The sequence below is a fragment of the Lissotriton helveticus genome, chromosome 4_1 (assembly GCF_964261635.1).
Source record: "Lissotriton helveticus chromosome 4_1, aLisHel1.1, whole genome shotgun sequence".
Taxonomy (NCBI): Eukaryota; Metazoa; Chordata; class Amphibia; order Caudata; family Salamandridae; genus Lissotriton; species Lissotriton helveticus.
Window position 1 is genome coordinate 567,016,335 of NC_136063.1, and position 24,519 is coordinate 567,040,853.

Here is a 24,519-nt window from a genome sequence, read left to right on the forward strand (position 1 = left end):
AGTCAAAAGGGCCAGGAAAGCCAGAAAAATGGAGGGGCAGGCATAACACTAAAACAGACAGGAGCTATTGTCCCCCCAGTAGCTAGGAATAGATACCTCCTGCGCTCCTTACACGACAAAGAGCTGCTACTCTCAGGAAGTAACGGACCAGGCCGCCCAGCCACATTAACCCCTCTAACCCCGAAACAGAAGAAAAAAGTAAACTAGGGGATTGTAAAAAGCAGAAGAGAGGCTGTATTATTGCCAAATCAACTAAACCTCCTCCCTCTTTGGTATCCTACTTCAAGATAATGGAGAAGACAGTCTCCAGCCCTATATTAAACATTGGATCAGGTCCAAACGGGAGTGGTGGGCAAATAAAGCAAGTAGAGCAAGCGAGTACTGGTGTAGGTACAGGACAGGCCCTCCAGGTTAATGCATTGGGAGACTCTTCACAATTAAATGTTACGCTCCAGAACAAGTATGCCCCTCTGCTGTTGGACCCTGAGACCAACCTGGGAGATCTAGGGGGGGCCCGAGAAGAACTTGAGCCCGAGACAGTACCCATAACCATATCTTCTTCTATACCTATATCGGCATCCATGTCCATGTCAACATCAGCATCATCATCAGATGAACCGCGGAAGGAGAATCAAAGCTTAGAGACCCTTTTATTTACTCTGAGGGAAGATCTCCTGGCAAGTTTGCTCCCTAAATTTGCAACATCGGAAGCCAACCAGAGTGAGATCACTCGAAAATGCACAAGTTTGGAGAATAAAATGGATGAGATAGGTACCAGAACGGAGGCTTTAGAGGGAGAGGTCGCTACTCTCACAAAAGTGTATGAGGCGCACTCTAAGGCCATAACTGAATTGAAAGAGCAGAACAGGTCTCTGCAACTAGATTTGGAGCGATTGGAAATCCATTCCAGGAGAAATAATTTGAAGTTTCTAAAGGTTCCGGAAGGAATAGAAAATGGGGATGTGAAGACTCTAGTATTCAAACTACTGCGAAAAGGTGTATTGAAAGATAGACCAGACATTGAATTGGAAAAGGAGATCCAAAGAGCGCACAGGGATCCATTTCGTCAACATTCTGGGCTGAATGCACCAAGGAAAATCTTAGTAAATTTCCTAACATTTTCGGTGAAGGAGCTGATTCTGAGTAAGGCGCTCACAGATACATCATTGCAGATCAACTCAGTTAAATATTCAATTCGTTCAGATGTAGGCAAGGTAACAGCTCAGCGACAGTGGGAGTTGGGTTCACGTATGCAGGAACTAAGAAGTTTTGGTGCTCAAGTCATGATGAAATTCCCAGCATCATTACGAGTTGTTTGGAACAACAAGACTTATAACTTCATTTCCCCACAGGAAGTAGACCGTTTTCTGGAAGCTATGAAGGATCACCAAGAAGTTCAGCAAGTGCAAAGAGAGGCCCGAAGCTAAATATATGTAAAAAAAAAGACATTGCAAAATAATACAACAAAGAAAAAAAAAAAAATTTTGAAGAAGGGAAGTGTAGGAAAAGAAAAAAAAAAAAAAGAAGGGAAAGTGGAAAAAAAAAGGGAGTTAAATTAATAAAAAATAAAAACAAAAAGGAAGGGAAAAGGGCAAGAGGGAAAAAGGTAGAAAGGAAGAAAGGGGAAAGGAAAGAAGAGAAGAGAGGAAAGAAAAAAAAAAAACTTTATTTATCACTACTTTCTTTTTTCTTTTACACTTAAATACACAGATATGAGGTGGAGATAGAGGCATTGACACAGTATATGTATATGTAAATACACTAAGGTGCGGCAGAGACTAGGCCAGGGACAAGGCTCTCAACGGCGAAAAGATCGCCAAGGTTCAAGAGGGGGGGTTCCTCAAGGGGGGGGAGGGGTTAAAAGACATAAAAGAAAATTTTCCTCATATATCAATGTTATCTGAAATGGCTTGGGAAATTATAGTAATAGCAAATAATGACGACAGAAGGGGTGGAATAAACGTGGGGATGGCCATCTTTTTTTTGTTTCTTCTCCTGATCAATGGCGGGGGATAATTTAAAGTTTATAAGCTGGAATGTGAACGGGCTTAGAGAGGATAAAAAGCTGAAAAGAATCTGTGAGTTTCTGAGAAAGTCAGATGCTCATATTATTATGCTAGAAGAAACACATCTAGACCAGAAAGAATGTAAAATAGCCTTCAAAAATCAAAGATGGATACAAGATCTCCTCTGCTCTAATCAAAGCAGCAAAATAAGGGGTGTGGCTATCATTGTTAGAGCAAATAGTGGGGTAAGGGTGGAAAAGTACGATACAGATGACACGGGAAGATGGCTGACTGCCTTCATAACTATTAATAACATGTGGAGTTTACTATGGTCCGAACCAGGACTGTCCAGATGCATTAATTAGCTTAAAATCCAGTCTATTGGAGCAAGATACACCTATTATCTTAGGAGGTGATTTTAATTTAGTTTTTGATTCAAAACTTGATCGTACTTCTAGGGCCGTCTCTCTCTCTCTACCTAAATCGAAGAGAGAGCTTAAAACTATCATGAAAGAATTTAGTCTGATAGACGTATGGAGAGTCAGGAACCAGAATAATAGAGACTACTCATTTTACAGCCATAGGCATAAACATCATTCGCGTATAGATTTTTTCTTAATCGATCAAGAGCTCTTATCCAAAGTCATGACCACTTCCTATGTTCCAGCAATATTATCTGACCACTCAGTAGTAACCCTATCTATAAAGATTCCACAGGGAGGGCAGGCCAGAAGGTGGACATTAGACAGATCGCTACTACAACAGGAGGAAATAAGGGGAGATCTGAGGAGACAAATGGAGGAATATTTTGTGTTTAACAAGGCTACTGCTCCTGAACAAATAGTGTGGGAAGCTTTCAAGACCTACTTAAGGGGTTTATTTACCACTATAATGATTAAGAGAAGTAAGAATAGGAAGGAAACAGAGAGGAACTCATTACAGGAGATTAAGCAAAAGGAGCAACAACTGCAGAAAGCTTCACTCGAACAACATGCCAACATACACATTTTACAACAAGAATTAGAAAATTTGAAAGCGAAATATCAGGCGAATCTTGATAAGATCATCAAAGAAAAATGGGATTCAAGTAAACTTAGCAACTTCTCATATGGGGAAAAATGTGGCCGCCTTCTTGCATGGAAGGCTAGGTCTGATAGAGCAAGAAATCAAATCAACGGCCTTAAAGTGCAAAGCTCTGGTGATGTCTCTTATGCTAATGAGGTAATATCGGAAGAGGCAAGAAGATACATGCAGACCCTATATTCTGAAACCAAGGATAAATCTAATCTGGTTGTAGATGGATGGTTGGAGGGGGTCAGACTTCCGCAGTGTCAGGAGGACGATTTTGACTTTGTAAGATCTGAGATAAAAGAGGGGGAAGTCCAAAGTCAGATGAAGAAGATGGCAAAAGGAAAAGCTGCAGGCCCGGATGGACTCCCTGTGGAGGTATATCAAATTGGTGCGGAGATAATTGTCCCAGTTCTCACTTCTTTGTTTAACAAAATATATCTGGCTGGTGAACCTATTCCAAAGACCTGGTTGGAGGCCTCAGTTGCTTTAATCCTGAAGCCGAATAAGGACCCCCTGACTATTGAATCATATAGGCCGATCTCCCTGCTGAACACTGACTACAAAATTTTTGCAGGAGTTTTAGCGGCGAGGCTGGCCAAAGTGATTAAAACCATTGTACATGAGGATCAGAGGGGTTTCATGCCAGGTAGGCAGATTAACGAGCTGACTTTTCAGGCCATCACAGCATTAGACTATGCTACTGATAAGAAACTTCCGTTGACTATTGTAGCAATAGATGCCGCAAAGGCATTCGATCAGGTAAATTGGGATTATCTCTGGGATGTACTGTCCGCATTCGGCTTACCTATTAACTTTATCACCTCTATAAAAGCATTGTACCTGAACCCAAAGGCAAGGATTTTTGTGAATGGGACGCTCACAGATTGGGTTCAAATATCAAGGGGCACTAGGCAGGGGTGCCCCCTTTCCCCCCTATTGTTCAATTTATATATCGAGCCATTAGTGAATAAATTAAGGGCAGATCATTTAATAAAACCCTTTTCCATAACCGATCTGGATCTAAAATTCGCCCTATATGCAGATGACCTTTTAATGTTCACTTCCAATCCTGAGGTAGCAATACCTAGACTTTTTGAACATGCAGAAGCTTTTGGAAAGACCTCTGGATATAGAATAAATAAGGATAAAACGGAAATCATGCAATGGAATCAGGGGGTAGTGTTGCCTGAAGCAAAATTAAGGATGAGGTACCTTGGGATCCAGTTAGTCCAGGACATTACTCAGATATCGAAAGTTAATCTGGACAAGGTGTATAAGGAAATCTGTGGACAATTACAGCGTTGGTCCGGGCTCCCATTAAACATCTTCGGGAGGGTTAATCTTATAAAGATGATTATACTACCAAAGGTAACTTTCCTGTTTAACTCAATACCCTTATCTTTTGACACAAAGGCGGTGGGTAAATTACAAGGAAAAATAGGTTAATTTATCTGGAACTCCAAAATGCCCAGAATTTCTGCTAAAAAGTTAAGAAGACAGTTAAAAATGGGAGGTCTGGCGCTACCTGACATCTTGCATTATGCCCATTCCTTCCACTTTAAAAATTTCAGAGTCATGGCAGGTAAGGCAGATACATCCTTTTTGGGACGTTTGTTTCAGGCAATACTGCATGGTATCCCCCAAGGCCACGAATACTTCTTATTCAAGTTTGGAGACCCCAGATTTTATAAAAAGGTCAGGCTAAAGGTTTTAGTCACGGCTCTGAAGAATTGGGTTTTCTTCAGGAAAAAATTACAAATCCCATACTATGCCTCTCAGGCCCCAATTTGGGACTCTCCAGGGACCCCAGAATGTCTTAGAGACCAACTGTCAACCCCTCTCAAATTAGCAGGGTTAATGCTGTGGAGAGATTTACAAAATGATCAACAGCTGTTGGGGTGGGATTCCCTCTTTATGTTGACGGGAGGAACCCTTACAAGATTTAAATATTACCAGCTTTCAAGCTGGTGGTCTACGGAAATTTGGGATTGTACATCTAACCCGAAATTTGATTTTGTAAATAGAAAGGGGCGTTGGGATAAAGAGCTCGCTTTTTGGTATGAGACATTAATGGAAAAAGAGGGAGTCACTGATGTGGAACTTCAGAATCTCTGGGGAAATGTTGTGGGGCTGGATAGTAACAAACTGCTAGACTTGTGGGGGGATTCTTTTAGTCTGGTGAACGGAATAGTAAAATCAGCTCCTCTCAAACGAAACCATCTGTTCACATTGTACAGGGTGTATTTCTCCCCAAAAAGACTGTCAAGGATCACAAACCTACAATATAGCTGCCCAAGGTGCAAATCTTTAGAGGCAGATGATTTGCATATGTTTGTAGAATGTCCTAGCCTTAACCTGTTTTGGAAAAAAATGGAGGGTTTTTTGATGGATGTGCTAGGAACACGGATTGTGGTCTCACCGGTAATGATTCTGTTCGGTATGGAGACGGACTACCATCTCGCGAATCAGCAGACTAAATTTATTTTCTATGTGATGTTATTGGCAAGACGAGAAATATGTAAAGTATGGAAATCTGAAGATGCTCCCACTTTCTCTGATTGTTTAAGGTATATTATATATACTAGTGAGTCTGATATAGCATGTGATAATTCCTCAGAGTCTAAGATCTGGGAGCTCCTTGTGGCATGGCGGAACAGATGAGAGTATTCCGATGATTTCACCTGGGTACTGTCGGTGCTTAGTCCTCAACCAATCCGAGGGTCGCCAAGTCACAGAGGTTGAGGTGGATAAAGCAAACCGTAAACACTAGAGGGGAGTATCTCTTTCCGGCCTTCTCTGGCATCGAACTCTGTGGTCGTAACATCGCGATGCCAGGGGGGGGAGAGGATCTCCGTCTAGAGCACCCAAATAATTGGTATATGAGGAATAAAAAAAAAAAAAAAAAAAAAAAGACTGCTATCCTTACGTGCGCTAAAGAGTCAAACAGCACGACACGCCCTTCAGGAATCGGAAAGCGAGAAACGCCCTCCTGCCCATGGGGTCAAGTTTTATACCTTTCTGACTAGCTAATCTTCTGAAAATTTTACACATTTCTTCGCCATCCAGTGTTTTCATTGGCTGACTTATGTCAGTTCATTTTGTGTCATCACCGTTCTCCAACGTGGTAAAAGTTTCCACTTCCGTGCAAGGCTCTTTCTGGACAGGGTTCGAAAACGCCATCTTTTCACAGGCCTTAAGAAACTATTATTCAAACAAACACAAAACATTAATTAATGAAAGAATTGAAACCCATTCTGTTACCCACCCCCTTTGCTAATAATTAACCCATTAATTTATGTTACCTAGCTGAGCACACAAAGCTGCATTTCATATCTACCTTCTTCTTTTAGGCCTCAGGATCCTCCACAAGCTTTTGCCACAGAAAAGACGAAAAGACATAACATAAGCACATAAATAAGCACATGCTATTAGTTAGACAGCCGCATTTAATACTGACAAAAACAATAGACAAGGTTAGTTTATTATTTTCTACGTACTTGCATTTGCAACATAGAGCACATAAGTTAGTCCCTCGTCTTTCTTGTGAATATGCATTTTTAAAACTAAGTTGATTAATACTTTTCATCATATACTAGTTAATACGGTTACAGTTTTTATGGAGGTTTAACTTTGCGTGTTTGAACGAAATTTCATTCAGCACCTCGCTCCATCAACTCCCTCATCTGGTGATTTCAAAATCACCAAACTAAACCCAAAATTTTTTAGCAAAAATGTTAAACCCTTGAACATGTTTTGGACAATCACAGTATTAGTGTTTCTAAACTTTCGATTCAGCTGTTTGTTTGTAACTCTCATATTGTGACCTACGAAACTCTTCTAATTCTATTTCTTTTTCTTGTTCTTTTCTAAGCTTGTAAATTATTTTCTTTTCCATTAGATATTTCTTTCTTTTGTGTAACATGCAACTAATTTTTAGCAGAAGTATCACAAAGACTATAACAAATAAAGGACACAATATTTTGCCTAAAATTGAACTACCAATCTCTTGAAACCAGTTTTTGATTGCTGCAAATCTTTTGCTCAAGCGTTCTGAAAAATCTTCATCCTCTAAAGGTACAACTTCTGTATGTAATTCGGTGATATTTTTAATATACATCTCGATGTTCTGACTCTTGTCAGGAATATATGTGCAGCAATGCTGGACATGCAAAATTCCACAGACTCCTCCCTCTTTAGGTAATAGAATGTCTAGAGCAAGACGGTTCTGCATAACCATCGTTCTCATAGCAATAAGTCAGTCTTTAGCAATCAGTATTTACCAATTGGAATCCACTAGCAGTATCAGTAGACAATCTGTCAACAATTGTAGACATTTTTCTGATTTTAACTGCATTCAGTGTTATACCCACCAAAGGTATTACTGCACCAAAAATATCTCCCAAAATTTCTGAAAAACTTTCCCTTCTGAATCTACTCAGATGATTGCTAATTTCAAATGAACCCTTTACATTTCTATCTACATGAAAAACATTTGGGAAAACTAAACCAACATAACAGGTCCCATACCAGTGGTCTGGGAGATTGTAGTAGGCTTTGTTTCCACAAACAAAATAAATTCCAGGAAAAATTGGATCTGTGCAACCTTTAAATCCCCATCCGCCTAAAATTTGATAAGTATCTTCACACTGACTAGCACCAACAAAATAATTATCAAATAGAGTATTATCTCTTCTAATACAAAGCAATGCCAGCTTTCAAGACGTCATTACCCCTTTGGGGTTTTGTGAAGGCTACAAAAAGCTGAGTAGACTTACAAAAACATAGTTGTAGTGCTATCGTTGTAGTGCTTTAGCACACTCTTGACATCTAGGATATGAAGGGCTCTTTCAGCTACAGATTCAGGTTGTCGAAAAAAGATGGGCTGCTCAGTGTTTGAAGGTTGGTAACATTTGTGATCATTGACTCTGAGCACCATACTGGATATGTGCGTTTCCTTTAGCATTAAAAACTACACTTGAGTCAGTTATGCCCACCAGATTTGTTTGATGATCCCAGGCATGTATCTGCTTCTTCATGTGAAGAGAATAGCAGTGGTCTTATTTGTATTCCCATTTAAATCAGGTAGAAAGGTGATAATTATTTATAAAGATTCTCCCTACTTGGCAATTTTGAACATCTACAGTGTCTAGCTCCTAGCTTCAGGGATCACAGATGAAATGTGGATGTAACATCAGGAGTGCCGCCATGGAGAAATGTTAAAGTGTTAACAAACACAGTAGATAGAGGAGAGAGCCACAAACCTTGCAAGGGGCACATTTTATGAGCGGGGCACTGTCTAGAATGATATGAAAATGAACATTTTTCATAACGCTTGGGTCCGCTAGCTAATGTTGAACAATTACAATAGTTGCTTTATTAACCAGAAGACTCCATTACTTCTTTGATGGCTGAACATGTCCAAAACACATGCTTTGAATGCTCTACTAATGATCAATCCCCAGAGGGGGCGTGGCTTAGCGCGGATCGAAGATGGCCGCGTAATATGTGAGCTCCGCCGCCCGAGTGCCCCTTCGACTATCCTGAGAGACCATCCGGCAGTCCTGTGTGCAGCCCCTTGCCCCTACGGAATCGCGGAACCCCTCTGGCCTGCTCCGGTGCTTGTAGCTCTCTGGACCAGGGAGATCCAGCCATCGGAGAGTGCGGGACTGTACGGGGCCTTGAAGCTGGGGCCCACAGTAGAAGGGCTGGCCCGGCGGTGACGCCTCCCAGCCGGTCCTTGTGCAGCAGCCGTATCGCAAACCGCCGGAGCCGCCTGCCAGCTGTTGGCCCAGTAACACAGGTCGGGGCTGCGGCGGCCGTGACACCCGTGGCGAAGACCAAAGAGGTGGTGGGGACGAACGGTGCCGCTGCGACCGCCATTATGGCCACAAGTTGAGACGCGCCGGCCGCGAGCTTGGAGGTGGCAGAAATGTGCAGACTGGGACCTCAACCCCCCTGACTTTGTGGGAGACCCGCCGCGGGATGGTGGACTCCGTTCTGCATCGGAATAAAGGCCTGAGGCGGATGGAGTAGTTTGGCATGCCCCGGCAGTGAGGAGGGGAGATCGTGCCTTCTCACGGTAGCGACTTGGCAGTGAACATTGGAGGAATCAGAGTGGCGGGCCTCGGATGTGGGTCAGCGGCTGCGGGACCGAACAGATTGGTGGCCCCCTCTTCCTCTACCCTTGCGACTGGCCTACTGCGCCACTGGAGGCAGTAATCTGAGCCTCGAGCGGACCGGGGGTTGCCTTGCAGTGGGGCTGTGAAACGTGAAGGCCTGGTGGCGTTGGCTGGCGGTGATCCCCGAGGCGACCAGTTCTCCCGCATGGAGGGACGGTGACCATCGACTCCGCGTCAGCGGTGGTGGACGGCGGGAGGAAGAACTTCCCTAGACTGTGGCACGGTAAGGGGTGCTGGAGATGAGATGCCCCAAGCTGGGATTGCTCATTAACTGCGGACACTAATCTTTAGAGCTTTTCCATCCCCACAGTGAAGTGTGCTAGAGTGTGGGACCTGCTGAGACTCCAGCACTAGGCCCGAAACACAGAGTACGTGGGAGCGCTCTGTATCACCCCTAACAGTTTGCCCTCGACTGAGTCCTGCATTGGCTGGCACAATGGATGGCGTCAAGGGTGCTTGCGCCAGGGGATCGAAGCCGGTCCAGACAAACAACTGGATTGTTACACGATTCCTAAGGATGCACAGCGGGGCAGGCTGTCTGAGGAGACGGTGAGGGGGAACCTTGGTGAGGAGGAGCAGGAGCTTTCCCTGAAAGACGTCATGGTAGCCATCACAGGGGTGAAAACCTCACTGGAACACAAAATGGATTCCATGCCATTGACATTAATCTTATTAGGACCGATATGGGAAAGCTTAATAAGAAGGTGAAACCAGTAGAAATAACGGCCACTAGCCTGGTGGAAGACGTCTCGCAATTACAAAAAGAGGTCAGAGAACTTCAGGATTCCAGTAACTCAGTTGACCTTAAACTGGATGATTATGAGGGTCGCCTCCGCCGTAATAACCTCCGTATCCTAGGAGTGCAATCCGTATCCTAGGAGTGCAGGAGAGATCAGAGGGGCAGGCACCTGACCTGTTTGTAGAAGACCTCATTCTGAAGCACCTGCAGTCAAAGGGTCTCAGTAATTTCTTTGTGATAGAACGGGCACACAGGGTCCCGGGCGGCCGTCCCAAACCTGAGTGCTCCCCTTTGGCCCATGCTGGCCTGATTCCTGAACTATTGAGACAGATACGTAATCCTCCAAAACTCAAGAGCCAACGCCCCGCTCAGGTATGAGAATGCTACCATCTCCTTTTTCCCAGACTTCACACAGAGAGTGCAAAAGCAGCGGAGATCTTTTCTATCGGTTAAACGTGACCTGAGGGAAAGAGGCCTGAAATACTCAATGTTGTTCCCGGCCCGCCTCAGAGTCGAGGCAGAGGGCCGAACTTGTTTTTTTGATCAGCAGAAGGCAGTGGCGGTATGGATCGAGTATCGAGGGACTCTGGTCCCAGCGATCGTGGAGCTGGTGATAATGCAGACAGGCAGCCACCCTGAAGCGGAGGTATGGTGGACAGTCAAATTGCCCACATGGGGGGACTCTTGTTGTGGGGGGGGGTCGGGCAGGGTGGGACCAGTGCGTTTAAGACAAGGGGGCTGCAAAGTGCTTTATAGTTTGCTATTTCTAATGTTATAAGGACAGAATATTGAGTGTGTTTGGGGCGCGGGTGTGGGGCTCACGACCTGTTACCCCGCAAGTTTACTCTTTCTTTGAGTTTTTCTAGGGCGACAGGCACTCCGCATTTTTCGATGGGCAGTTTGGAGCCCAGAGGGCAGGGGAGGGCGGTGGGGGGTGTTGGGGAGGGGTGTTTGGTGGTTTATTGGTTACATCAGCACAGTACGCTTGACTGACAGAGGAAATGCGGAGGATTGTCAATTGTACCATGTAGACGATGGGGGGTAGGAAAGTGAAGGTTCTGAGTTGGAACATTAACGGGTTGGGGGATAAGATCGAACGGAGTGTGGTTCTTCAGTATCTTAAGAGGCAGGCTCATGACGTGGTCCTGCTTAAGGAGACACATCTAATTGGTAACTCGTGCAAAGGGGATACAAATTGGTTGCGCACTCAGGGTTTACATCGGGTTTCTGGGGTGGGCATTTTGATTCAAAACACGATTCCATTGGCAGGGACTTCCACGTGGGAGGACGAGAGAGGCAGATACACTGGGGTTATAGGCATGTGGGAAGGTCGACACATAACATTCCTATCTATCTATGTTCCTCCAGGGCTGCAGGGTACGCCATTTGCTGATCTGGGGGCGTTCCTTCTCACCGTCCCTGAGGGACTTATAATCCTGGGAGGCGACTTTAACGCAGTCGTCTCTGGTATGTTGGACAGACATCCCCCACAGGAGACGGGACGTGCGGCGCGATGGCTGCCAGACTTCTATGATGCAATGGGTCTGGTTGATAGTTGGAGGTTGCATCACCCGGATCAAAAGCAGTTTACATTCCACTCTGAGGCACACCACAATCTCTCGAGACTAGACTACTGCCTAGTCCCTGCCGCACAAGCATTGTACATAACAGAAGTCATGCACTTGGCCAGAGGCATCTCGGATCACTCTCCGCTGTGGGTTCACATGGTCATAATTCAGGGCACTGCAGGGAGGGTGGCCCCCATCAATACTTGGTATCTGCGTAATTCTAAAATTCGTAAAGACCTCATTGCAACACTAGACGAATACTTCACTAATCATGTGGGGTTGGTATCCTCTTCTCAGTCCTTGTGGGAGGCGTTTAAAACTGTTGTCAATGGTCAGGCTCTGTCCTTGATAGCGGGCTCTAAAAGGGAGAAGCAGAGGGAGGTGGTGGAGCTGGAGACTGAGGTTTGCAGGTTGGAAGGTGAGCTGGAATTGGGGATAACGCAGGCTACACTTCATTTGTTGAGCCTGAAACAACACAACTACAAGGCGCTGGTTGCGGACAGGGCTAAGGCTCTTAGCAGGGAACAACAGGGCAGGCTATATGACCTGGAAGATAAGGCTGTAAAGCTTAGTGCATGGCTGATCATGAGAGAATGGGCGAGCCGTCTTGTCCTGGAGATCCTAACGAGGGGGGGGGGGGGGGAATTACTCACTGAACCACAGGACATAGTGGATAGGTTTGCGGGCCATTTTCAGACAGTTTACAAATCGGTCTCCCCTCACTCAGAGACTGACTCTCGGGTATTACTCTGTGACGTTCAGCTCCCATGTCTTTCCCCTGAAGACCGTGACTATATGGAGAGCTCACTCGCTGCGGATGAGATTGCCCAAGCAATCTGTTCATTAAATTCTGGTAAGGCACTAGGTACAAATGGGCTCCCTATTGAGCTCTACAAACTCAAGCCGAACAAAACTAGCACCTTACCTGAAAACGATGTTTGTGGAATCTAGAGACAAGGGAATACTACCAAGGGAACAGAGAATAGCTACTGTGGTTACGATCCATAAGGAAGGCAAGGCTAAAACGGAATGCGCCTCGTACAGACCTATCTCTCTCTCTTAAATGCTAAACCGAAGATCCTAGCCAAGCTCCTGGCAAATACACTGGTGAACGTGATCAGCGGCCTGGTGCACCCCGATCAATCTGGCTTCATGCCCCACAGGAATACTGCCCTAAACTTGCGCAGACTGCACAGGGTGATAGAGTCCACACTCTGCGAGAGCCAGACATAATCGCGTCGCTAGACGCAACAATGGCCCTCGATACGATTGAATGGCTCTATTTGTGGGCTGTTCTGGCCAAGTTTGGATTCGGTCCCAAATTCATCAGGTGGGTGGGTCTGTTGTACGCTTAACCGCTCACCCAAACAGAGTCTCAACCCCGTTATCGCTAGGTCAGGGCACCCAACAGGGTTGCCCGCTATCCCCCCCTTCTCTTTTCTTTGGCATTGGAGCCTCTTGCTGCCTGGATACGTTGGGAACCAATGATCAGGGGCATGCGGTGGTCATCCGGATGGGAGGATCGTATATCTCTGTATGCAGATGATATTCTGCTTTACTTGACCTCCCCCCGTAGGTCCCTTATTGTGGTTTTCAATGTCCTGTCCTCTTTTGGGAAATATTCGGGACTCTAGATCAATTGGGAGAACTCCTTACTGTTTGTCCTGAGGGGAGATCCCCCATTCCCTCCACGAAATTGCCCTATACAGGTTAACACACAGGGGTTCAGGTATTTGGGAGTTTTCGTCTCTCTGGATCCCTAGGTTAGGTATGCCCGGAATCTTCTTCCACCCCTTACAGAGGCTCAAAAGTGACATTGCCAGCTGAAGGAAACTTGCTATTTCGCTGCTGGGTAGGGCAGCCCCCTTTAAAATGATGGCTCTGCCTCGCCATGGATAGGTGGCTCCTCCCAGGGGGTAGATATAATAGGGCCCTGTATTCCTGACAGAAGAAACTGGCATTAACAGGACCAACGAAACATGCAGTTCAGATTTGCCACGGGTTCCCTGGGTTGGAGAACAAGTTGACGTTGTCCACCCCACAATGGGACTCCGAGAAACTTGGTAAACTCTGGATGTCGAAAGGTTTCGACAAGTGGGACCTTATAGGAATCTCCACTGTCTGGGATATCTGGGGAAAGGGGAGCGTTAAATCCTTTGACGAAATGCAGAAGGAATATGAACTAACAGATGTGGAATATTTCCGCTATGTGCAAGTCCGGCACTCGCTTCTCTCCACATTGCCCAGAGGTCTTGAGCCCCAGAGGCCTCTCCTTTAGAGGATAGAATACTGGATGGTCACCTTCCCGAAAAAACGATCTCATTAATTTATAAAAAGCTAATTAACCATATGGCTGATCCCCTTAAGGCGTTGAGGGACAGATGGGTACAATATGGGATAGAGCTGGACGACGAAGATTGGCAGGCAGCGGTGTCATCCCCAAGGGAAGTTGCCATCCCAGCTCGCCTGAAATTAGTCCAGCTTAAGATCATACAAAGGATCTATATCACCAGCCCCCGACTGGTAAACATGGGCTTGTCCGACACGGGACTATGCAAACGACAATGTGGTCTCACAGGTACTTTTATACATACCACCTGGGAGTGTACACATATTACCACTTACTGGCACAAAGTGCATGACACAATAAACAAGGTATTGGGGGTTTCCCTGACACCGGAGACGAGGAGATGCCTCTTGAATATATGGGAACCCACTGATTTGAACACCTCTCAGATGCAATGGGCTACACTGGGTTTCATGTTGGCCAAAAGAAGTATAGTTCAATTGTGGGGGGCAGTGCAACCTCCCACCCTGGAAACGTGGGAAAGCAATTTGGATTGGGACATGTTTAGGGAGAAAACGGTATATCTTGCAAGGGGATGCCCTAGGAAGTGGTCACTGGTCTGGGGCCCCTGGTATCGTCACAGAGGAGAGATTTGTACGCCACCCAGAAATGCTGCTCTAGATGACCACCCTCCCTGTGAAGTTCCTTTTCAATTGTATGTATTGATTATCCGTTGACCCCTGATGTAGAATCTGCAATTTTGAACGAACCTCTGTAATGCGTCTTTTTGCTAATGTTTTATTTCAATAAAAAGAATTATATAAAAAAAAAGAATAATGCCAAAAATGAATTGGGGGTAATGTTCTAAATCTTGACAGTGTAGATATAGAGTTGATAGTGTTGCATGCATTGTCAGGAGCACGTTTTGTCAAAACTGTAGAGTGTTTATAGCATGCATCTAAAAAAATATCTCAGCTTGTATTTTTTTTTATCTAAAACAGCTGCATTCATTTTCCTTAAGTATGACAATTGCTAACTGGGCTAAAATGCAAGAAATGTAATGAAGAATGTTTACCTGTTCAAGGGAAGTGTAAGATTCATATGTACTTCTTTTACCAAAAAAGATTACCCTAGTTATTGTTTTTATATCATTAGGTTAACGATCCTGCTATGAGAGGCGGTAATCTCTTTCCAAGCCACCTGCCTGGTTTGGATATGATTAAACAAGAGAGTGATGCATCACGGGTAAGTAATAAGGCTTGCTAATTCTACTGCTAAAGTAATACTGAAGTGCTGGTATTTGTTAAATTACAACTTTCTTGAGGACACTGTGTCACCAGTTCAGGCACCAGATGATGCTTCTCAGAGCTGTACTATTTGCATTTTTTTGTTGCTCATTTCTAAGGATCCTGCATAACTTGCCTTCATAAAGGAATTTGGCAAGCTTGTTCATAGGTCTCTGTTAAAATAGCAATGCAATATCTGCAGAGTTATCAAAAGGCACCTGACAAATGCCTCTCCATCCATGGTCTGCCTGTCCAAATCTTAAGAGACGACAACAGCTATGTGCTATGTGAACAAGCAAGGGGCGATTAGGGTCTCACCTCCTTTGTTTGGAAGCGATGAGACTATGGTCTTGAGCATACCATCAAAGCATTTGGCTGACCTCCAATAATCTAGCAGGATTTCTGCATGTCAGAGCCGGCATTACCTTCATGGTTACAAATGCCATCTTCTACTTGAGGTAGTCCAGGACATCTTAGCCCAGTGGGGCACTCCTCAATGCCAACAGTTCTATGCACTAAACTATCTGTGATAGAAGCCTTGGGGGACAGGTTTCAGTTGAGATGGAACGTTCAGCTGCATTGCACATTTGCCTCCATACCTGTTGTTTCTTGGGCTCTGAGGAGGGTTCGCCAAGACCAGGCCCATGTCAATCTCATATCCCCCAAGTTGCCATTCAGACCGGAACTTCTCTCCCAGTCGGAGGGCTGGTACTGTACTTCAGTCACAAAAAGGAATGGGAAGAAAGAGAAGCCTCAATGAATGAGTGCAGCACAAACAAAACTGCTAAATTTGTTTGAAATGCCCTCACCCACTAGTACTGGCATGCTTCATCATTGGGCTTGCTATCAACATCCCTGTGCATACCAACACCTGGGATGGAGCATAAGGGAGGGGGAGACAATGCAAACAAAGTCCAAGGGGTCTTAATGTGCAGAAATTAAATTACATATGTTTAAATTGGCTCTGGAATATCCCCTACAACTTTTATTCATGGATTTCCTGGCCAGGATTAAATAACTGTACAGGGCAATGATGGTGGGGAACATTATCATCCCTGCATCCCTCCTATCTGCAAAGTTACCTCGAGCCTTTTTGCTGCTAATTTATAGAGCTTAATAGAGCTTGTGATTGACACTATGGGGAAGAGGACCAGTCAAGGGAAGCCCCAACCACCTGTGATGTTTCCTAAGCCCACCTCCTTTAACGGAATGTTGCAAAGAGCTATAGGTGGAGGGGCTACGGAAATTGAATATATTGAGAGATAGCTGTCTCTTTCCTCGATCACACAAGGTGCCTCGATTGGTCTGTGGCATGTTTTATCAGCTAACCCCCACCTGTTCGCCAACGAGAGCCAACTGGTGCATGCCAATCGAGAATATCATGAAGGCTTGAGAAGGGAACCAACTAGTGATTGTACCCAAATCGAGGAGAGGCATGCTCAACCTGTTGCCAAATCCACTGTAGCTGTTGCCAAATCCACTGCAGCTGTTGCCAAATCCACTGTGGCTGTTGCAAAATCTACTGCGGCTGCCAAAAAGAAAGCCTCCCAGCCTCGTACTCTAAAGTCCACCAAAGGCACCACAAGCATAGTGACGATACCCATTGCATGACTGCCGATATGCCTTAAACTGGTGTTCATAATGATAGTGTTGAGGTTGTTCAACCTCCATGGGGCGTAAGTTTTATAAAGGATCGTCTAGGCAAAGTTAAAAGCATTATTCAAGAAGATTGAGCCCACTTACTGCCCGTCTTGAAAATGTAGGCCTCTTGTGTGGGGCGATCAATAACAAGGTGCATGTATTGCCAAATGGTAGGGTGGATGCACAGTGCCAAACTGATCAGGCTAAATAGGTTGTGCCAGACAAGCCCTTAAGGGCCAACATAGCCAACAGTATTGAAAGCGACAACAGCTCCTCCACCAAAGGGGCCTGGGAGGGGGAGGGAAGAGAAGCACAAGTAATAAGGGTTCTTTGTCAGCAGCCTGTGCAAATGGGGGTGGGGGGCGAGGGAGGAAAGAGATCGAAAAAATGCCCATGAGGTAGACGATGCTAAATCTCCCACTATAAATCTACCCCGCATCTTGCCCCTATGTAGTTATCCTTGCAGGGTTTATAGAGCTAAAACCTAATGAGTGAGAATCCCATGATGATCTAACCAATAAATGCCTGCATTGGCTCTCGAGACGCAGGCACTACCCTCACGACAGAGCAAAGTTGTCGACATGTTTCAGCCATTATCAGTTGCCCATAAGGGTCAATCAGCCTTAGTCAGGGCTATAGATCTCATAAAGACTATATTCTCCTACCTGTATTTGTCAGTAGGCTGTTACTATAAAGTCACACTTGAGAAGATCCGGATTTAATGTTATGATCATCTAGAATTGGTGTGTGAGCGGGAGCATCTCCCTGTTGTCAACATATATGTCAAGGTAGAGGCACAGCCTCTGTCGACCTCTCAGATGCATATGAGCTCATTCCAGCCGCCACCAGAGGAGGTGGACATCATCCTTTCTGCTTGATGCCCTTCTACTAGTTCAATCTACTCCAGCAGATGGAACAGCTTTGAGTGGTGTGCAGATATTAGTGTTGATCTCTTGCAGGCCAAGCTACCCTGAGGGCCTTCAGTTTTCACTGTCCATTGCCCAGAGGAGTTGTACTGTCAGCTTTGTCTGGATTCTTCTGTCTCCCTGACCAGCTGTCCCTGTTTAAGTCTCTGTGCGTTTTTAAAGAGGTTGAACTGTATCCTCCAACTCCCTTTGTTGTGCCTTAGTGAGATCTTAATTTAGTTCCAACTTTACTTATGGGAACTCCATTTGTGCCCTTTTATAGTTGTCCTTTACAGATGTTAATGTAAACAATGTGTTTGAGGCATATGAGCTGCAGATTACGCACCGTGCATAGATAGCCATCTAGTGTTAGGCCCGGATGTTTGCAGTTTGTTGTTGTCCTGAAAAGTTAATTGGAAGTCACAAGATAGGTGACTCCTCCTTTTGGACCACATTGCGCATGGGTATCGGCTCCATCCTCAGATTGTCTTTTTCCGCCATCTGGCTCGGATGTGTTTCCTGCGCTCCGGTTAGCAACCGAATTTCCTTCGGCGTGCAATCCTCACCCAGTTCGACGGTATTGTTTCAATCGCGCTCCACATCGACGCGATTCTTCACCACTTCGAAGTCTTCGATTCCGGTCGTCGACAAAGGCCTTCGGGCCTACCTAGGCCTTACTCTCTGGCTCATGGAAAGGACGCCATTCAAGAAGTGTCCTCAATGTGGGTGGAAGTTTCCCCCACCGATCTGCTTGAGGTGTGCAACCTTTGCCTTTCACCGGAGCACGAGGCCAAAGACTGTTCCGCTTGTGCCTTTTTCAGCTCCAAGAAGACGATTCGGGATCGACTAGCTCGAAGAACAATGGCTCGCTCATCCGCTTCGATCCCCGACGACATCTTTGAAGAGGGCGTCGATGTGCCAGAACCCCAGCTCACCGAAGAAAGTTCAAGCTCCTCTGATGCCGAAGACTCAGACGACGAGGACATCACTCCAGCTCAACGGGTCGTAAGACCGTCGACCCCAACCCTTCCTCGACACCCTCAAAAAAGGCTTCGGTCACACCCTCACCTTCGGACCCGGATGCACACCGAGAGACTGCTTCCCACGCCCTGCCTTTGGGCCCGGTAAAGAAGCCTACTAAGCCTTCAGGCGGCTCGGGCTCGAGTCAGCCTATTCCCGGTGCCGATCCTATACTGACACCGAAGAAGAAGCTATCTTCCTTAACCACGCCTCATCGATGTCGAAACCGCACTCGGAGCCGAGTAAAAAACCGCCCAGAGGCCCCGATTCACACGCTTCGGAGCCGAAGAAACACCCGGAACCGAAAAAACATGTTCCGGTAAAAGACATTTCAAAAGGTCACACTTCTAAACCAAAAGACCATAGACCAGCTACCGACTCGGTGCCGAAAAAACCTCCGGAACAGAAAACTTCGACGCCAAAAGATCTGCCATGTACAGAAGAACTTTTTACTCCATATCCTCATCAAAAAAACTCTTGTAAAGGATCCTAAGACTGGCCAGCTAGCTCGTAGCTCCAAGAAGAGACCACTAGAGGCACCTGCACCTCCTCCTCCAAAGAAGAGAGACATTGCAACCTCTCCATTAAGGGTCCCTTCTCCACCACCTCCCCATACTATTCCTCCTCCTACACCTCCTCCACCACATCATTCACGTACACCATCCACTAATCCAGATGATGATGTGGATACAGACTATTATGACACAGGTGGGGGTGCACATGACCCAGCAGGGACCAATAGTCCCCCTCAATCACCTAATCCATGGGATGATTATAACACCCCTGATGTGCCTTACGTCCCACAAGACAATGTATATCCTTCCAGACCTTCCCCACCAGAGGACACTATAGGTTTTAACCTACTAGTCCAGAGAGCTGCCCAGTACCACGGGGATGACTTGCACACCAATACTGTGGAGGAAGATTTCCTATTAGACACATTTGATAACACACAACGGTCTACTGCCATTTTGCCAATGCTTAAAGGTATCATCAAGCACGCAACATAAGTTTTTAAAGATCATGTCAGGGCTCGGATCCTCAACTCTTGCATTGAGAAAAAATATAAAGCTGCCCCTACAGACCCAGTTTACATTAGAGGTCCAGCACCACTAGATTCTTTAGTAGTGTCTAATGCACGTAAACGTGCTAATTCCCAAACATCAGGTGAGGCCTCACCACCAGATAAACGAACAGCGTCACAGGCAGCTAACATTTGGCGCATTGTTGGCAAGATATGACAGGGGCACATTATGATGAACTAAAGTCCATAATGCAGCATCTACCAGACAAATATAAAAATAGGGCCAATGAACTCATACAAGAAGGCAAAAATATTACTAATACTTCCATTCGTTGTGCCCTAGATGCTGCAGATACTGCCGCAAGGGCAATCAATACCAGTACCCTTTTGAGGCGACATGCCTGGCTACGTATTTCAGGTTTTAAACCTGAGGTCCAAAATTCCATCCTCAATCAGCCATTTGATGAGACACATTTATTTGTCCCTAATGTCGATGTGTCTTTAGAAAAAATGAAAAGACACCAACACAGCAAAATCTATGGGAGCCTTGCCAGCAGCAAGCTCCCAGACGTTCTTTTCGTCGCTCATCATATAGAGGCAACACAAGAGGCTACTCCTCCGAAAGCCCCTCCACTTCCTACAAAACTCCTAGCCAATCTACATACACTAAGGGCTACCAGAGAGGGGGTTACAGGGGTAACAACAACAAAGGCAGAGGCAAAACCAACAACTCCCGCTCTGCCTCCACCCCTACCCAATGACGTTCCTCCTCTTCCCCCCCAACATTCCACTCCTGTTGGGGGGGAAGACTGCAGCAATTCCTTCCTGCCTCGACAAACATCACATCAGACAGGTGGGTGCGACAAATTATTCAGCCAGGTTACTGTCTAGAACTAACATCTACCCCCCCCCCAAACATACCACCCAAACAGCGTCCAATGTCACAAGAACATCTATCACTGTTAAAGCAAGAAGTAATATCTCTGCTAGAAAAAAGTGCAATAGAACCAGTTCCTCTGCACCAACAAAACAAAGGGGTTTACTCCCTATATTTTCTCATCCCAAAAAAGGACGGCTCTCTAAGGCCTATTCTGGACCTCAGACCGCTAAACATACACATACAGTCAGACCATTTTCACATGGTCACACTCCAACAAGTCCTTCCTCTCCTCTTACAAAACAACTTCCTTGATACTCTAGATCTCAAGGACGCATACTTCCACATTCCCATTCACAAGGCTCACAGGAAGTATCTCAGATTTGTAATAGACGGGCAGCACTATCAATTCAAAGTACTCGATTCGGAGTCACAACAGCACCAAGAGTATTCACCAAGTGCCTAGCAGTAGTGGCAGCACATTTATGAAGACAGCACATCCATGTCTTCCCGTACCTCGACGACTGGCTCATAAAAGCCAGCTCATACAACCAGTGTGTGGAACACACTCATACCACAATCCAACTGCTCCACAACTTGGGGTTCACAATAAACCACACCAAGTCTCATCTGCTACCATCCAAAGTACAACAGTACCTTGGTGCTACAATAAACACCTCAACAGCGCTAGCTTATCCCACTCCAGTAAGGATAGCCAGCATGCAAATTCTTCTCACAAAGTTTCAGCCACAACACTCCCTTCCAGCACAAGTGTTCATGCAACTCATAGGGATGATGGCCTCTTGCATCTTCATAGTGCCCCATGCAAGACTTCAAATGCGTCCTCTACAGGAGTGCTTAGCACGTCAATGGAACCAGGCTCAAGGTCAATTAACAGACCTAGTGTCGGTAGACGGTCTGACTCATCGCTCTCTGCAGTGTTGGAACACCAAAAACCTTTCCAAGGGACGACCGTTCCTAGAGCCAGTTCCTCAGATAATCTTGACAGCGGACGCATCTGGCTGGGGGGGCCCACCTACTGCAACACACCATGCAAGGCAGGTGGACACCGCAACAAAAGCTACTCCACATCAATCATCTGGAGTTACTAGCTATATTCCTAGCTCTAAAAGCTTTCCAAAAGCAAGTATCAAACAAAGCTGTGTTAGTCCGCACGGACAACATGACAGCCATGTATTACATACTGAAACAGGGCTGAACACACTCCCTGGAACTCTCTCAACTAGCACAGGACATATGGCGGTGCGCTATACCTCAAAACATATTCCTTCTAGCCCAGCATGTTCCAGGAGTACAAAATACCATAGCGGATCTGTTAAGTCGTCAGACACAAACCCACGAGTGGGAACTTCATATGCAAGTTCTTCAACCATTCTTTCAGATGTGGGGACAACCTCAGATAGACCTCTTTGCCTCCCACGAAAACGCCAAATGCCCAAGCTTCGCCGCCAGATATCCACACCCACTGTCCAAAGGCAATGTGATATGGATGAACTGGTCAAACAAATTTGCGTACGCTTTTCCACCTCTACCACTCATGCCACTAGTAGTACGCAAATTACAGCAGCATTCTCTAACCCTCATCCTAATTGCTCCAACGTGGGTACACCACACTGCTACAACTGTCTGTAGTACCGCACCAAAAATTATACCGGTCTCCACACCTTTTAACACACACCCATGGAGAGATCAGGCACCGGGACCCAGCTCAGCTCAACCTTGCGATCTGGCTCCTGAAATCCTAGAATTTGGATATCTTAACCTTCCTACAGACTGCATGAATGTCATAAAAGAAGCTAGACGTCCAACCACTAGAGCATGTTATGCAGCTAAGTGGAAACACTTTGTAATATATTGTCACAACAACAATATTAATCCCCTAGACGTGTCTATTCAACATATCATAGGATACATACTGCATCTCCAAAGATGTAACTTAGCCTACACGTCTATTAGACTGCATCTGGCTGCAATAGCAGCATACCTGCAAAACAGACAGCATCTATCTCTGTTCAGAGTGCCTGCTATTAAAGCCTTTATGGAAGGCCTTAAGAGAATCATTCCTCCCAGAGTACAACCTTCACCTGTGTGGAATTTAAACATTGTTCTCACACGGCTAATGGGACCTCCCTTCGAACCATTACATAAATGTGAACTACAATGTTTAACATGGAAGCTTGCATTCCTAGTAGCTATTACTTCTCTGCGAAAAGTTAGTGAACTACAAGCACTAACCGTTCAAGAACCCTTCATGCAAATGCATCATAATAAGGTAGTTCTAAGGACTAATCCAAAATTCCTGCCCAAAGTCATTTCTCCCTTCCACCTCAACCAATCTGTGGAACTGCCCGTTTTCTTCTCGCAACCACAGACAGTAGCAGAAAGAGCTCTTCATACCCTAGATGTCCAAAGAGCATTGCTATACTATATCAAGAGAACACAACCCTTTCGTAAGACAAAACAACTTTTTGTGTCTTTCTCACCACCACAGAAAGGTAATCCCATTTCAAAATCTGGGATAGCCAGATGGATTGTCAAATGCATACAGATTTGTTACCACAAAGCTAAACGTACGTTATCTGTTCCTCCTAAAGCCCACTCTACAAGGAAAATAGGGGCTTCAATGGCATTTTTAGGGAACATTCCCCTAGATGACAGCTGCAGAGCATCTACATGGTCTACGTCCAACTTTAAGTCCTGTATGCAACTTGTTGCAGACTGGATGATTCTCAACTCATTAAAGTTGAACGGTGACAAAACGGAGGTCCTGGTCTTCGGCAAAGACCAGGAAATGTGGTCAGGCGAGTGGTGGCCCTCATCTTTAGGCATCTGCCCCACACCCACACAATCTGCTAGGAACCTAGGCGTCATTTTTGACACCCGGCTCTCCATGGAACTGCAGGTGAACAGGACAGTGGCCACCTGTTGGGGTGTTATCAGGATTCTGAAAAGAATCGCGTACTATCTTTCCCCACAGGCACGAAAACAGGTTGTGATCGCCCTTGTTGGCTCAAGGCTGGATTACTGTAATTCACTCTATGCCGGGGCCAACAAGGGCCTTCTTCAACGCCTGCAGGTTGTGCAAAATGCCGCGGCGCGCTTCGTTCTGGCCCTGCCGTGGATGTCCTCTGCGACCTCGGCAAGGAAGAGTCTCCATTGGTTGCCTATCCCTTTCAGAGTCTCTTTTAAACTTCTCTGTCTTACCTACAGCGCCCTGAGGGCAGGCCCGATTGATGCCTTGGGTTCTTTGCTCTCTAGGTATGTTCCAACCAGATGTCTTCGCTCGTTAGAGCTTAATCAACTGGTAGTCCCACGCGCTAAGATGGCAAGATGGGGGAGCAAGGCCTTCTCCATCCTTGCACCTCAACTGTGGAACACTCTTCCCCTGGAGATCAAATTACAGCCCTCACTTGATCTCTTCAAGAAAGCTCTGAAAACTTGGTGTTTTTCCAAAGCCTATCAGTGAGCTCGTGTCTCTGTCTGCCCGCAGCTAATTTTTTTTGAGTTAGGCGCCTTGACGCCCACTGGGCATAGTAGCGCGTGAATAAATCACATTTCATTCATTCATTCATTCACACCGCACACATCACAAAACGCTATTGTGTAGATGTGCAAACCAAATAACAAGCTAATGTGGGCCAGGTTGTTCTCAAAACATTATTTCAAACTACTGCAACAGATAAGGGTGGTCGCCGCTAAGAGTGGGTATTGCTATACAATCTATGCACAGAGTGTAATCTGCAGCTCATATGCCTCGAACAGAAAATGCTTCTTACCAGTATGCATCTGTTCTTGGCATGTAGACCTGCAGAGTTGCACACGCCCTCCCGCCTCCCCGGCTACCCTTGTCTGTTCCAGTATTATCTTAATTAGATACAGTTTACTTGGACATCCT

The 24,519-nt window shown here is 45.7% G+C and overlaps 1 protein-coding gene across 12 annotated transcripts in view; it reads left to right on the top strand.

Moving 5' to 3' along the window:
• Positions 1-24,519, top strand: part of NCOA2 (nuclear receptor coactivator 2) — a 1,089,938-nt gene that overhangs the window by 1,013,829 nt on the left and 51,590 nt on the right. For all 12 annotated transcript variants that reach the window (XM_078687164.1, XM_078687175.1, XM_078687166.1 and 9 more), the window contains one exon: positions 15,006-15,095. In XM_078687164.1, the coding sequence (XP_078543290.1) occupies positions 15,006-15,095 (90 nt within the window). The remainder of the gene's footprint in view (positions 1-15,005; positions 15,096-24,519) is intronic.